Here is a 13098-nt window from a genome sequence, read left to right as displayed (position 1 = left end):
GAGGGAGGGGAAGGGAAGGAAAGGGAAAGGAAGGGAAGGAAGGGAAGGGAAGAAAGGAAGGAAAGAAGGAAGGAAGGAAGGAAGGAAGGAAGGAAGGAAGGAAGGAAGGAAGAGGAGAAGGAGGAGGAGGGAGGAAGAGGAGGAGGGGGAGGAGGAGATGGAAGAAGAGGAAAAGGGAGGGATGGAGGGAAGAAGGGAGGGAAGAGAAAGAAAGACAGGGAAGGAGGGAGGGAGGGAAAAGAAAACAAAAGAAAGGAAGGAGAAAATATGTGTTTGGGGTGATTTCATCTATAATAGTCCCACAAGTATTTCTATGAATGAAAAGGTGTAATTGTATATGTCCTTAAGCTTAATACCTAGTATCCAGTCTTGATTTGCAGAGTGAATATTCTTCATTAGAAAACTAAATGCAGATGGAAAGCAAGGAAGAGTGGGTTTTCTCTGGTTTGAAGAGAGGTTAATTTTAAGTGCTTTTAGTTTATCAGAGTACTCCTGACTTGTGTTCAACAATCATTGGTACTAATGATGTTTATGTGCCTTGGAGAAAATTACAGTTTTTCTTATCATTGCAGCGTCCAATGTCTTTTTTTTCCCCAGTGTCTTTACAACAGACAAATCTAATTACTTCTGATTAATCTCAATAGCTGGTATTTGAATAATTCCTTTCCAGTCAAAGTTAAATCCTAAATGTTTCCATGAAATTGTGTTTTAATAAGCAAATTGTGCAAGGGAGACCAAATAAATTTTAATTTATACCAGATTGACATCCATAAAAAACTAAATGTTTATTTAAGTATGTTTATTTATACATGTTTTATTAACCTAAGCAGGGCTCATAAATCTTATTTTACTTCTCTTATTTTTAAAAAAATCATCCTTTCTCTTGTCCTTTCAGCATTTTCCCTGAATTTTTCTGTATTTTCAGATCTTCCTTTCTATATTTTTTTCCAGTCCAGTGGCTTGAATTCAAGGCTATGCCTGAGCTCCATTTGCTCAAGGCTAGCACTCTACCACTTGAGCCACAATACTGCTTCCAGCATTTTCCAAGTGTTCATTATAGATAAGGGTCTCATGGACTTTCCTGCCCCAGCTTGCTTCAAAATGTGATCCTCAGATCTCAGTCTGCTGAATAGCTAGGACTACAGGCCTGAGCCACCAGAGCCGGCATGTTTTATGGCTCCTTATCTACTATAAACATTACCCACTAAAGTTCAGTCCTTTTCCATGGATATAAAGAAACAAGAATGAAGAGTTATTAAGCTCTTGCTACACGTGATATGTCATGCTAAGCATCTGAGAATGTTAACTTTTAATCAACCAGATAAATTAGGCAGTACACAATCTTTACTTCCTAGAGAAAGAAAAAGAATGTCAGAATACTTAAATGATCTGACCAGAGTTACACGGCCTCTAAGTCAAGCTTGAACTCATGCAGCTTTAAGAGCTACTGAACAAACAACCAGTCTCAACCCTGGTACATCATGCAATGACTGAGTTTCAAAATGCCCAGGACTTATTTCTAGACTTCACTAGGGGACTGTTCTTAAATGCATTTTTCTGTATATATGATCAATGCCTATTCCTCCAACCATGCCAGAACATAGAACATATTAACATGATGCCTACTGTTTGATAGATGAGTATCAGAAGTTAACATTTATTAAGCCTTTGCTGTGATAGCTACTGCACCTTATTATTTAATAGTCATTAAGGACTCTGAGAGATCTGTCATGTTTACCTCTACTTTCCAGATGAGAAAACTCAAGTAGAAGATAAGCTAGAGGACTTGCCCAAGATCACACAGCTTTTAAGTAGGGGAAGCCAGGATCGCAAAATATCAGAAGTCAAATCTCCGAGCTGGGCTCTGGAAAAAACGAAAAGATACAATAACAGAAATCTAGCTTGCCACATCAGGGAACAAATGTGTGACATAAAAAGAAGGGCTAAATGAGAAGACTGGAAAGAATCCTTCAGGCAGGAAAACAACATGGAGAAATCACGATGGGAGTGGGGGAGGGGGGGCGGCCTATACCAAAGCATGAGAACTGCTTTGTGTATCTAAGGTATTACTACTGATAACTTCATGCATTTAAGATTTTTACTAATTTTTTATGTTTTATTCTCTTCCAGTGCCACCATGGGCCTTAATAGCCATAGCCATAGTTGTGGTCCTTTTAGTCCTGACCTGCTGCTTTTGTATCTGCAAGAAGTGTTTGTTCAAAAAGAAAAACAAGAAGAAGGGGAAGGAAAAGGGAGGAAAGAATGCCATTAACATGAAAGACGTGAAAGACTTAGGGAAGACCATGAAAGATCAGGTAAAATACATACCCCTTATTTATGCATGGATTATGCTGCTGAGACGTAACAAATGAATGAAGTATTATTTTGTGCCAGAAACTTAGAGAAAGAAACAACTTGTGGCTATGTGTCATTATACTAGAGATGACTACTTGTGTTTTCAGTCACGGCTCAACATTCCAAGGAGTAGTAGGATTTTCCAGTGACATGTACATGGAAGTGAGCATTGACCATCATCGGGGTGGCATCCTTAGTCTGCCTTAATAGAACAATGCCTGATGATTTTGATTTCATCTTTAACCAGGCCTGACTGTGATTAGTATCACAAAAGCAGAACCTGACTGTGTTGAACTTTGAAAAGAGTATCTTTCTTACTTTTTCACTATCCATAGCCATTGTTAAATAACTGAGTTTTATAGCTGCCTCATATCCATAATGAATAGTAGCACTGCAACATTTTGTTCCAGATCAGTAACTAGTTGCAAAGAGTAATGTCTTACATCAGGAGAAGAAATAAGCACCAGTACAAAAGAATAGGAGAGTAGAAAGGCAAAATTCATATTTCCTCACTTAGAAACCATAACTAAAACTTTATTTACTAAATCCATCTGGCTGGGTTATCTTCTCAAGACTAAGGAAGATATTCAGATTTCCTTTATGTTGCTATCTAGTTTTACCTTAAGTAACTGGGCAGATGAATTCAAGAGAAAGTTTACTATTAGTAATGGCAATTATGAAATATCTTTTTATATTTGAAAAAACTCTTACATTAAATAATTGTAAGGAACATGTAATTCATATAAAAGTGTAAATGGGAGTTTCTCACAGAAACAAAATTTATAGCTGTCAGTGTTTCCCCTCAGGTGGCTCAAAAGTTCTCTATTTATTCCCCAAAAGCAACATATATAATAATTTTTTATCAATTTGTCCTATGGCATTAGGTAGTAGTAACTGAGCTCATAAAATACATGGATCTTCTTAAGCACAAGTGAATCCAGTTTGACAGGCATTGTAGGTATATTTGTAGTTTCCTATTTAGCTACAAACCAGAACATTAAACTTGTTTTTCCAGTTAGAGTTTTAAAGTCTTTTTCTCAAAGACTCTGTAGAATCTAATTATAACAATTTCACAGAGACTCATTTCCCTTCCTTTCACTTTTGCTTTTTTTCAGAGGTAGAAAATGAGTGTGGCATCCATGTTCAGACTCAAAGAGCTTTTGCTGGAGTTCAGAGTAGCAAGACTTAGTTTTCTGTAACACTTTCTGATCATTTACCAAAGGCATGCATATGCATTCAGCTACAGACAGCTAATCAGCATTTTTCTCTTTGGTAAAATTTTTAAGGTAGAAATTAAAATTTTGATTCACGCTTTTGCTTCATTTCAACAGTTTCCATAACAAGAAGTATTTGTTACAGATTTCATTACAGATTTTATTGGGAAATCAAGTGTGGAAATAATCGCCTCATGGACTGAAAAATATTCATGCTACTTTAGCAGTAATGTTAAAAACAATCATTTGAATATACAATACTATCATTTTCATAATTGGAATGCAAATGTAATTTTGCTATGTCCTAGAATTAACAATCGTAAGCTCTAGAAAATGTTAATCGATACCTGTAGTGTTTCCTTCTAGGATAAGAAATTTAAATTTTTATTTGTGGAATTTGTTCTGTATGATGTAAGATTCTAATTTATAACATAGTGCAAGTGTTCCTTGCCCCTGCTGTACCATGGATAAATGAACATTGATGGTGGTTAATTTTTTTTTATCAATCACCTGTTCCTATGGAGAAGGAAAGAGAAAATGAGTCAAAAAAGGAAATACTAAGATAATAGCTTATAGCAACCTGTGATTGTAAAATACTTTGAATTCCAACCACTCAAAAAAGTACTTTCTGTCACTTTGAGTACATCATATAGGTAGGTCTTTTTCCTAACTTTTATGACAATTCAATGTACAGAATGAGATATAATTGAGATAAATGAAAAGAGGCCCAAATTATAAACAATTATATAACAGTACTTTATGCTACCATTCAAGCCTGAAAGGGTAATCAATGAGTTCTTAAGAGCATAAAGGCAAATTAAAGTCATTGGTAAAAGTTATATTTTCAAAATATTTTAAGCATGACTTTGAATAAACATGGAGCTGGGGGACAAATTTAGTTTCTTCCTCTCTTACTAAAAAAAAAAAAAGAACAGGAGAGGTTTTACATATGATTTCTTAAGCCACATAGGTTCCTGGGCAATCAATATATTCTTACTATTTCAATCCTTACCAAATTCACAGAAATTCAAATTTCAGTGTTCATGACTATGTGCCTATTTGGTAAGTTTTTATAACTGAGGACAAACCCTAAAACATTCAGCAGTGATTTCAAAACTAACTATACATAGTATATGTGTGTTGCATAGGATTGATATTTAAGAGGTTTATGTTTTACACCTTGAAACTTGCAACTCTCAACATGCAGAGAAAGAAGTAATTAAGTTGTGAAGTGCTAGGTCTGGAAAGTTCATTTCTCCATGGTTTTCACTAATATGTGTGGATATTTTAATTTTTATTTCTTCCTTCTATGTCCTCCTTATCTGTGTTGTGTCTCATGACTGTTCTGGACTGTCCCTTGCGGTAGGTTTCCTCTCCTACTAAACATCCTTAACTCAACGCTGACATACATTGATTGGCCTTGCCAGCTGGGGCTCCACAGCCTAGGCAAACCATTCTGACACACATCAAAAGGCTGAACTAAATTGATTTGGGGAGGGGGAAAAGGAAGCATAAAGTGTTTTCATTTTTAGACATTCCTAACCCAAATTAAGCACAACAGCATTAGAAAGCTCAAATTTTACAACAATTGGCACAGAAAGGTGTGGACTGCCTTGTCAGTGTGTCTGATCAAACCCCAATCCAGATAGTGTGACTTCAAAGGGACAATGCTCCTTGTGAGCACCTTTTGAATGTAAAACTGTAAGTAGGAGCCCCAAATCTTAGATACTGAAAAGAAGGCCTGATAGTTACAACCAAGCTTCTGCAAGGATGAAAAAGCCATGTTTAGTGTTACAACTGCTGACTTTGCAAGGATTTTATTCTAAATGTTTTGCTAAAAGGGAAAAATTACTGCTCTTGAGATATTATACTAGCTACTGACTTAATAGATTTGAATTTTGCGATGGTACAGAATATGTTTTGCTTAAGCCTAGCATTTAGGATGGGAGCCGATTTTATCATTCTGGGATGAACAGCAGCAGGAAAAATGTATAATAAATTTCAGCCTCTTTTATGTAGAATAATTGCAAAGATGGTATTGTATATTCTATTATGGGGGAAAAAAATTTAGGCCAAGAGAAAATTTACTGTCTCAGCTATTTCAAGCTACACTAGGCTGAAACATGATGAATAGATTACCATTTCTAAAAGAGTTTTGAAAATGCATTTTAATGTATAATTTTTATTGTAACTCTATTGTCACGTGGATTTTTCAGACAGAAGTATTCATTAAATAATTTGCTATTATTTTTAAAGATAAAATCTTCCAAGAAGGAAAAATACCAGAAGTACATTTTCTAGGCACATACTCTCTGACAGGGTTATTGTCTTATACTCAGCCAAGGTTTAAAAAAAAAAAATCAATGGGATTCCATAGCCTAAAGTCCTCTAATTAAACTCAGTAGTCTAGCTCATGTTCCCTTTGGTAACTAACACCCTTGTGCCTCAAGTTCAAGGATTAATACAAATTTTTCAATAATTATGTTATTTTCTGCCTTTGGCTACCAGTAAATTAACATTTTTATATTCAAGGAAACATACAAGTATAAATAAATTTCCTAAATTAAATAGTGTGGGCCTAACTAAATTTGTAAAGGGTTTTACACAGATGCCCATAATAGTAGTCATTTTCAATTTTTCAAGCTTGTAATCCTCTGAGAAATTTTAAGAAGCACTAAAAGGAAGGGAGCATTTGTAGCCACAACTCAGCTCTGTTTCCATATTCTTGCCTGAGAATGAGCTTTATTCATCTATGATGCATGCAAGTATTATAGAATAATAGTAAAGTGAGCTGGGTGGAGCTAACTGGAAAAATATTGTAAAATAGAAGGACTAGTGTGTCATTTTTAGTGCCACTGAGGGTCTCTTTGTAAGTAGAAAAAAAGAGAGGGTCTTTTCTTAGAATGATGAACAGCCAGAGAAAAGACCACACAGTGCACAGGATGGAGTAGCAAAGGTGGTGGGAACAGTATACTCTTGGTTCTGATGCCTATCTAAAGCCTTGGTTGTACATATTACATTTACATCCTGTAAAAATTCTCAGAAGCAGTCTGAGAGTTGACAGTAGTGGAAATTCTTAGTTTTGTCAAAGATATAAAGTATTTCACCATGTATGTGCTTTAATTCAATTTCTATAAAAGGTTACACTAAAGCCTACAAGCATACACACACACACACACACACACACACACACACACAGGGCAATGAAAATTTGACAATCAAAATGCAGGGGGCCATATTCGCTATTTATTCATATTTGTATCCTACTGGTCTCAACAACAGTAAATACAAAGAGCCTTTACAACACAATAAGAAAACATCAAGCAACACAACAGAAAAACAATTATTATTTTTCCTGACTATATCAGTTATGCAAGGAAAAATGCAAATAGAGAATATAAAGATTTTTAATTTTTCATCATTACTAATGATCAAAAATAAAATATTTCACAACTTTTATTTTTAAATAATGATTTCTAATGAATTATTATAACTTCTCTAAAGCAATAAAAATGTCCATTCTTAGACACAAAGCTTTCAATAGTGATAAACTTTATAATTGATACTTTGACCCAATAGGGAAATAAGTTATATATTTGGGTTTTCCAAAGAGAGGAGCATTTGGAGTATATTATAGGAGTTGAGCTTTCTAGTCTGTCAATTTACATGTAACCTCTAGATATAAAAAAAAAAAATCAATTAATTGGCAAGACTAAGTTTTGCTAGTTCAGTAGCATGGTACTTATTCTCTAACATTTAATATCAACTTGAATTGTTTACAAAATTGCAGATATAATTCTTTTTATCTTGTAATGTCAAATAGAGATTCAAATCAATTTAGTTCAGCCTAGCTTTCTGTGGAGCTGTTATCAAAATAAATGATAAATGACTGCTGGAATTGAAGCAAACTTTCTCTCAATGTGCATTTGCTAGGGGCATGGATTTTTTTTCCTCTTTTTCCTTAATCATCATAAATATATATGTGAATTTATAGAGAATTAAATCTCCTTGAGGATTCCTTATTCAACTTCCTTCTTTCAAGGAAATAAGTCACCCGAAGGATACACGGCTCATGCATATGACTGCTCTGCATGTAGCAATGATGTTTTACCTGATGTGGAAGACCTCTTTAAACAAGAATGTGGAATCTGGCCTAGTTAATAGCATGTTTATCACCCTAGAAAGAAGTCAAGCCATTTTCTCAGAGCCAAAGATAGTCCTGAGTTGACATTTCCTTTGCACAATTTTACATTTTTTGCTTGCCATATTCTGAGGGGCTTCTTCCATTGCATTCATGTTGCCTGCTGATTGGGGGGAGAAATTCTTTGCACAAGTGGGATTTTAAAAATACCTAGGAAGCAAATGTGAATGTGTGTCAGACCAACATATTCCCAGCATCTTAGTGCTTGCTTCTCACAGCTTGGAGGTATAATGATAGGGACAATTTCACTTGGATTCTGAAGGAAATTCATTGAAATTCATATTGATCCTTTTCCATACTCACAGGCCCTTAAGGATGATGATGCTGAGACCGGATTGACTGATGGAGAAGAAAAAGAGGAACCCAAAGAAGAAGAGAAACTGGGAAAGCTTCAATATTCCCTGGATTATGACTTCCAGAATAACCAGGTCTGAGGGGAAATGTCTATCTAATTCCATTACTATTTCAGAAATTACCAAGTAAAAATTGAAGCAAGATGCTTCTTAAAACATTTCGTGAGCTGTGAGGAGAAAATGCAATTATCAAAGCTATTGATGAAATAATTTCTAAGTACAGGCAGTTCCCTACTTGCTAATTTAACTTCTGGTAATTAGAATTCACAGTGTTCAACAGATTACATCTACTCTGGCACTTAGAGTAGGCAGGCAGAATACGAATTAACTTGAAGCAATCAGTCTGCTCCTGAGAGCTCCCTGCTAGGCTTTGCCCCCAGGGTTCCCTCAGCCAGAGCAGGCACTACCTTCCATAGACTTCATTGACTCATCCCTGCTAAGAGTTATGACCAGGGATAAACATTACAAATATACTTTATAATCCAAACATGGCCAGCACCTTTTGAATTGGGTTATTGTTGAGTGAAACCATTTGATAAAGAATCGAAGATGAGATGGGTGTTGACAATGTTATCATTATGGTTCAAAGATGACTGTTAAAATCTGTCTATGAAGAACTTCCAGGACCCATGGCAATGAGGATGTCCTTTATTAAAGAAATTAAAATGCTAGATAAGAATTAGTGGAAACAATTGGTTGTTCAGAATCTATAAGATAATAGTCCAACTAGGAAAGTTCCAGTCATTTTAGTTCATTTGGCTCCACTCATCTTTTGGGTTGAGGAAAAATGAGTAACTCCAAGTACAATTACTACTACTAGAGCATGTGCTAGTGATAGCCAATTTGATCAGCAGAGAATGACAAATGAACCAAATACTACTACTCAGCTTTTATAATTAATGTCCAAGAAAAGTGCTGCATAAAGTTGCAGAAATTATGTACTACATTTAGGAATGGATAATTCAAATAATGTCTCAACTTCTGAGGTTTCAAATGGTTCCCTATGAAGGATATGTATGTACATATTTTTTCATATTTATTCATTAAAGCTCTAGCTAATTACTTCTAGACCACTGAATTCTAGAACACTTCATATGGGATTATTAGTATGTTTATAGTGATTACATTTACAATTAATGAAAATAGGGCATTTTCATTGCTATTCTATTAAAATCAAGATTTGTTTAGGAGCAAAATATTCTATTGTTTCTATAGTCCAGTAAAGGTCATTTTAAGCTATCTTGGCATGTACTATGTTTCCAGGATTTTAACGTCCTTTTATACAACTAGTATTTTCCCATTTTATTTTCCATTCATCTTTACTAGCAGAAATCTAGTGGTATCTCCTGGTTAGTCATAATTTTAAGATTTTTAAGTGGGCACTGAGTATTATAAGTATCATTGTATTACAAAGTAATGTTTTTAAGAAAATAACTTATAGCGGTGATTTTTTTTTTCTCAGAAGTAATGAGACAACATTTATTGCTCTCTTTGGCAAACACTAAATCTAAAAAGTGGAATTTTCTTTTCAGGATTTAGAAGGTTCTGCCTGAAAATAAAACAATATATAAATGTAATGTCCTTAGCTAATTAAAGTATAAAATGATCCTATGAGTGAGGAAAGATGAAGTCTGAGAAACATTGTAGATAATTGTTTAGCAAAACTAAAAGACGGGGCTGGGGATATAGCCTAGTGGCAAGAGTGCCTGCCTCGGATACACGAGGCCCTAGGTTCGATTCCCCAGCACCACATATACAGAAAACGGCCAGAAGCGGCGCTGTGGCTCAAGTGGCAGAGTGCTAGCCTTGAGCAAAAGGAAGCCAGGGACAGTGCTCAGGCCCTGAGTCCAAGGCCCAGGACTGGCCAAAAAAAAAAAAAAAAAAAAAAAAACAAAAAAAAAACTAAAAGACCACCTCTAAAATACTCTAACTGAGAAAATCCCATGCTGGTGAGAAAGATAATATTTTTCTTTTAGGCTAAAGTCAAAGGGGGTTGGGAAAAAAGTAACTCCATAATTATCATCAAAATATCCAAAAATATCTAAAATAAAATAGGCTATTTTTAAAGTTGTGCTATATCTCTCATATTTCTTCCATCCAAAAGAAAATTAGTTTTAAAAAATGATAATGAACAAATAAGATCAGATGATTTATGTTGTCACATGAAAATAAATGCTAAATACAAATTTAACAAACCAAGAGACTATGATTCACTTTATTGTCCTTATACACAAATGCCTCCATTAGCTATTCTTGAACCATCTGTCTCTGTTTTGTATACCTACATCCTATAGTTGAAAGATGATACCACACAATAGATACTCTTGCTTTTAAATAGGTTGGTTTCATAGCAAGTGGACTTGACTTTTCTGCTGTTATCTAAAAAAAATTCCTGTGACAATTTGAATGTGTACTAAGTTCAGACTATGAAATGAAAACCTTTGAAGTGTCTACATTTACTGACTAGTACACACCCCATGTTAAGTAGGTCTACCTCTTTTTTCCTACAAAGATCTAAACCAGTCTGTTGACGTGAAAGCTATGTGGGCAGGATAACTAGAATTGTCCAGACATTCCTTTTTTTTCCTTTGTAAAAATATCAACAGTATCATAATTTAATATTCTTAATGAGATTTAGGTTTATGTAAGTAAGAAAACAGACTTGAATAAAAGCAGTATTTATTCATGTTTTTATAAAGAAAGAAATGAGTTTCTGCTATATAAGAAAAAAGTCAGACACTTTATTACTTAGCATTGGAAAGCATATCTGTAATCTCCCTTTCTTCTTTAAGAAGTTCAAATCATATTCCTTTGACTCCATGTCCTATATCTAATTGCAAAATTTATTAGACTATAATGATGCTATTGTAATTTAAAAGAAAGAGTAGCCAGCATAGAAGTACAGGTCAAGTAAGATAAACCTTAGAGAACTTATTTTCTTTTATCACAAAGTGTTAGCCAATGGTAAGAAATTTGTATTTAGTTGTTCTGAGACTTTACTAAAGAAAAAAGAAAAGATCCTACTTTGTAATTATAGACTCGTGATTGTTTAATGATTTATTTCCACTTAGAAATCATGCCCTGGAAAGAAAAACAATGCACAAGAGCTTTTAGCAACTGGAAAGTTATTTGATTGCAACCCTTTTGCAAGTATGAATTCCATATTTAACTGTAATCAGCAACCTTTTAAAAGCCTCTTTTGTGCTTAAAAACTAGGCTTCCCAGAGCTTGCATCTGTCCTAATTGGGTCTCTGAAGTCTAGAAGAGTTCATTTCATATGCCTTCTGTGTTCAGGTTTGTAAAAGAATGAAAGTTTGTTAAAAAGCAGAGGACTAAGGGATCGATTACAATAGGCAGCCCTGTGAACAAGTCAATCTTTCCCAAAATGTCCGCCAACGTCTGTGCTTATTTTTCTGTCCCACATTTCAGCTTCTTGTAGGGATCATCCAGGCTGCTGAACTGCCCGCGCTAGACATGGGGGGAACGTCTGATCCTTATGTGAAGGTGTTTCTGCTGCCTGACAAAAAGAAGAAATTTGAGACAAAGGTCCACCGGAAAACCCTGAATCCTGTCTTCAATGAACAATTTACTTTCAAGGTATATTTTTCTCTTCTGTTTATTTACAACCTTTCCTTTATTGTTTTAGATAAAAAGACTGGTTTTATCTTGACATATAGACACACACGGTTTGAACAGCTATTCTGGGATGCACAATGACTGTATTCAGACTTTTGAAAAAAATCTTTGTCCTCAGTCTAGTGAGGATTCTATACAGCAGTTAAATGGGGTCAAGGTCAGATTCAGCTCTATCTTTTCAGAAGGGAATATAGCGCATTTTTTTCATTTTCAGAATGTCACAGGCACATCTACAAAGTAAGTCAGCTTCAAATGTGCCAATAGAATTGGATATCCGCCACCCCTATTTTCACCAAAAATAAAACCAAAGGAATGAAATTATTATTTTCCTGAATTTCAAACTTTGTGGAAAACAGATCAAGCTAATTCCCATCATTGAACCCAGAAAGCTATGTTACAGTACTTGCATAGTACAAATGGGTGCTGGTCTTGTAAAAAATCCTGGGTATGTTGAGGCACTATTTGAACAGACTAAATCCCTTTCTCATTTATCAATAAAAAGATTGTGTGCATTTTGGTGGAGGTTTTTTTCTGTATGTCTAGCATTTTCATTTACTTTAGATCTTTCCTGATGTTCTTTATCTTGTCAAGATACCTCAGTTGACAAACAATAAACAAGCGACATTCTGACCATATCATAACTTGTCAGAAAATCATGCCCTGAAGGCCTCAGGGATTTTTTTTGTAGTTCATGGCTTAAAGACATTCATAAAAACCATTCTTGTGATGGAATATGTGAAATTATTTTAAAATGCATTGCTTAGAACAATGCATTTCTGAAAAATGAAATGTCTGTGGCTAGACCAGCAGGCAGATTCAAAATCACCCTGTCCATCAGCCATGCTTAGTAATAGCATGTGCCTCATATCAGCAGCCACGCTTGATGGGAAATAAAAATTGATGAAACTGGGGACAAGCCTTGTTTCTTTGAACCTGGATTTCAGTTTTGTGAAGGGTCTTTCTTACTCACTCTGAAATATCTGAGTTTTTTGAGACAAAGGTCTTTGCACATAGACTGTTAAATAGAAGAGGGTGAATATGATCAAAATTCTTTCTGTACATGGGTGAAAATAGAATAATGATGCTTGTTGCGATTGGTTTGGGAAGGAAAAGAGGAAGAAGATGAGGGAGAGAGACATATATGAACATGTCAAAATGAAACACCATGTACAATTAACTGATAATAGTAAAAATATGGGGGGGGGGAATAAAAGTCTATAATGTTTCTGTGTCCAGTTAATTTAAAATAGTAGATAATATTCTGGAGATTCTCAGCTTCTGTAATCAATAACCCAGAAAACATGAGGCAACATAATTTTTAAAAAAATTCCAAACAATA

General features: G+C 34.9%; 1 protein-coding gene across 2 annotated transcripts in view; it reads left to right on the top strand.

Annotated features, from left to right (window-relative positions):
* Positions 1-13098, top strand: part of Syt1 (synaptotagmin 1) — a 182475-nt gene that overhangs the window by 43385 nt on the left and 125992 nt on the right. The window contains exons 2-4 of one of the 2 annotated variants that reach the window (XM_048359105.1): positions 2131-2315; positions 8076-8198; positions 11553-11720. In XM_048359105.1, coding sequence (XP_048215062.1) covers positions 2131-2315; positions 8076-8198; positions 11553-11720 — 476 coding nt within the window. The remainder of the gene's footprint in view (positions 1-2130; positions 2316-8075; positions 8199-11552; positions 11721-13098) is intronic. The other variant, XM_048359114.1, reaches the window with a different exon arrangement.

The sequence above is a fragment of the Perognathus longimembris genome, chromosome 1, assembly GCF_023159225.1.
Source record: "Perognathus longimembris pacificus isolate PPM17 chromosome 1, ASM2315922v1, whole genome shotgun sequence".
Taxonomy (NCBI): Eukaryota; Metazoa; Chordata; class Mammalia; order Rodentia; family Heteromyidae; genus Perognathus; species Perognathus longimembris.
The sequence above is the reverse complement of the archived record's forward strand: the minus strand, read 5'-3'. Positions and strand labels throughout refer to the sequence as shown.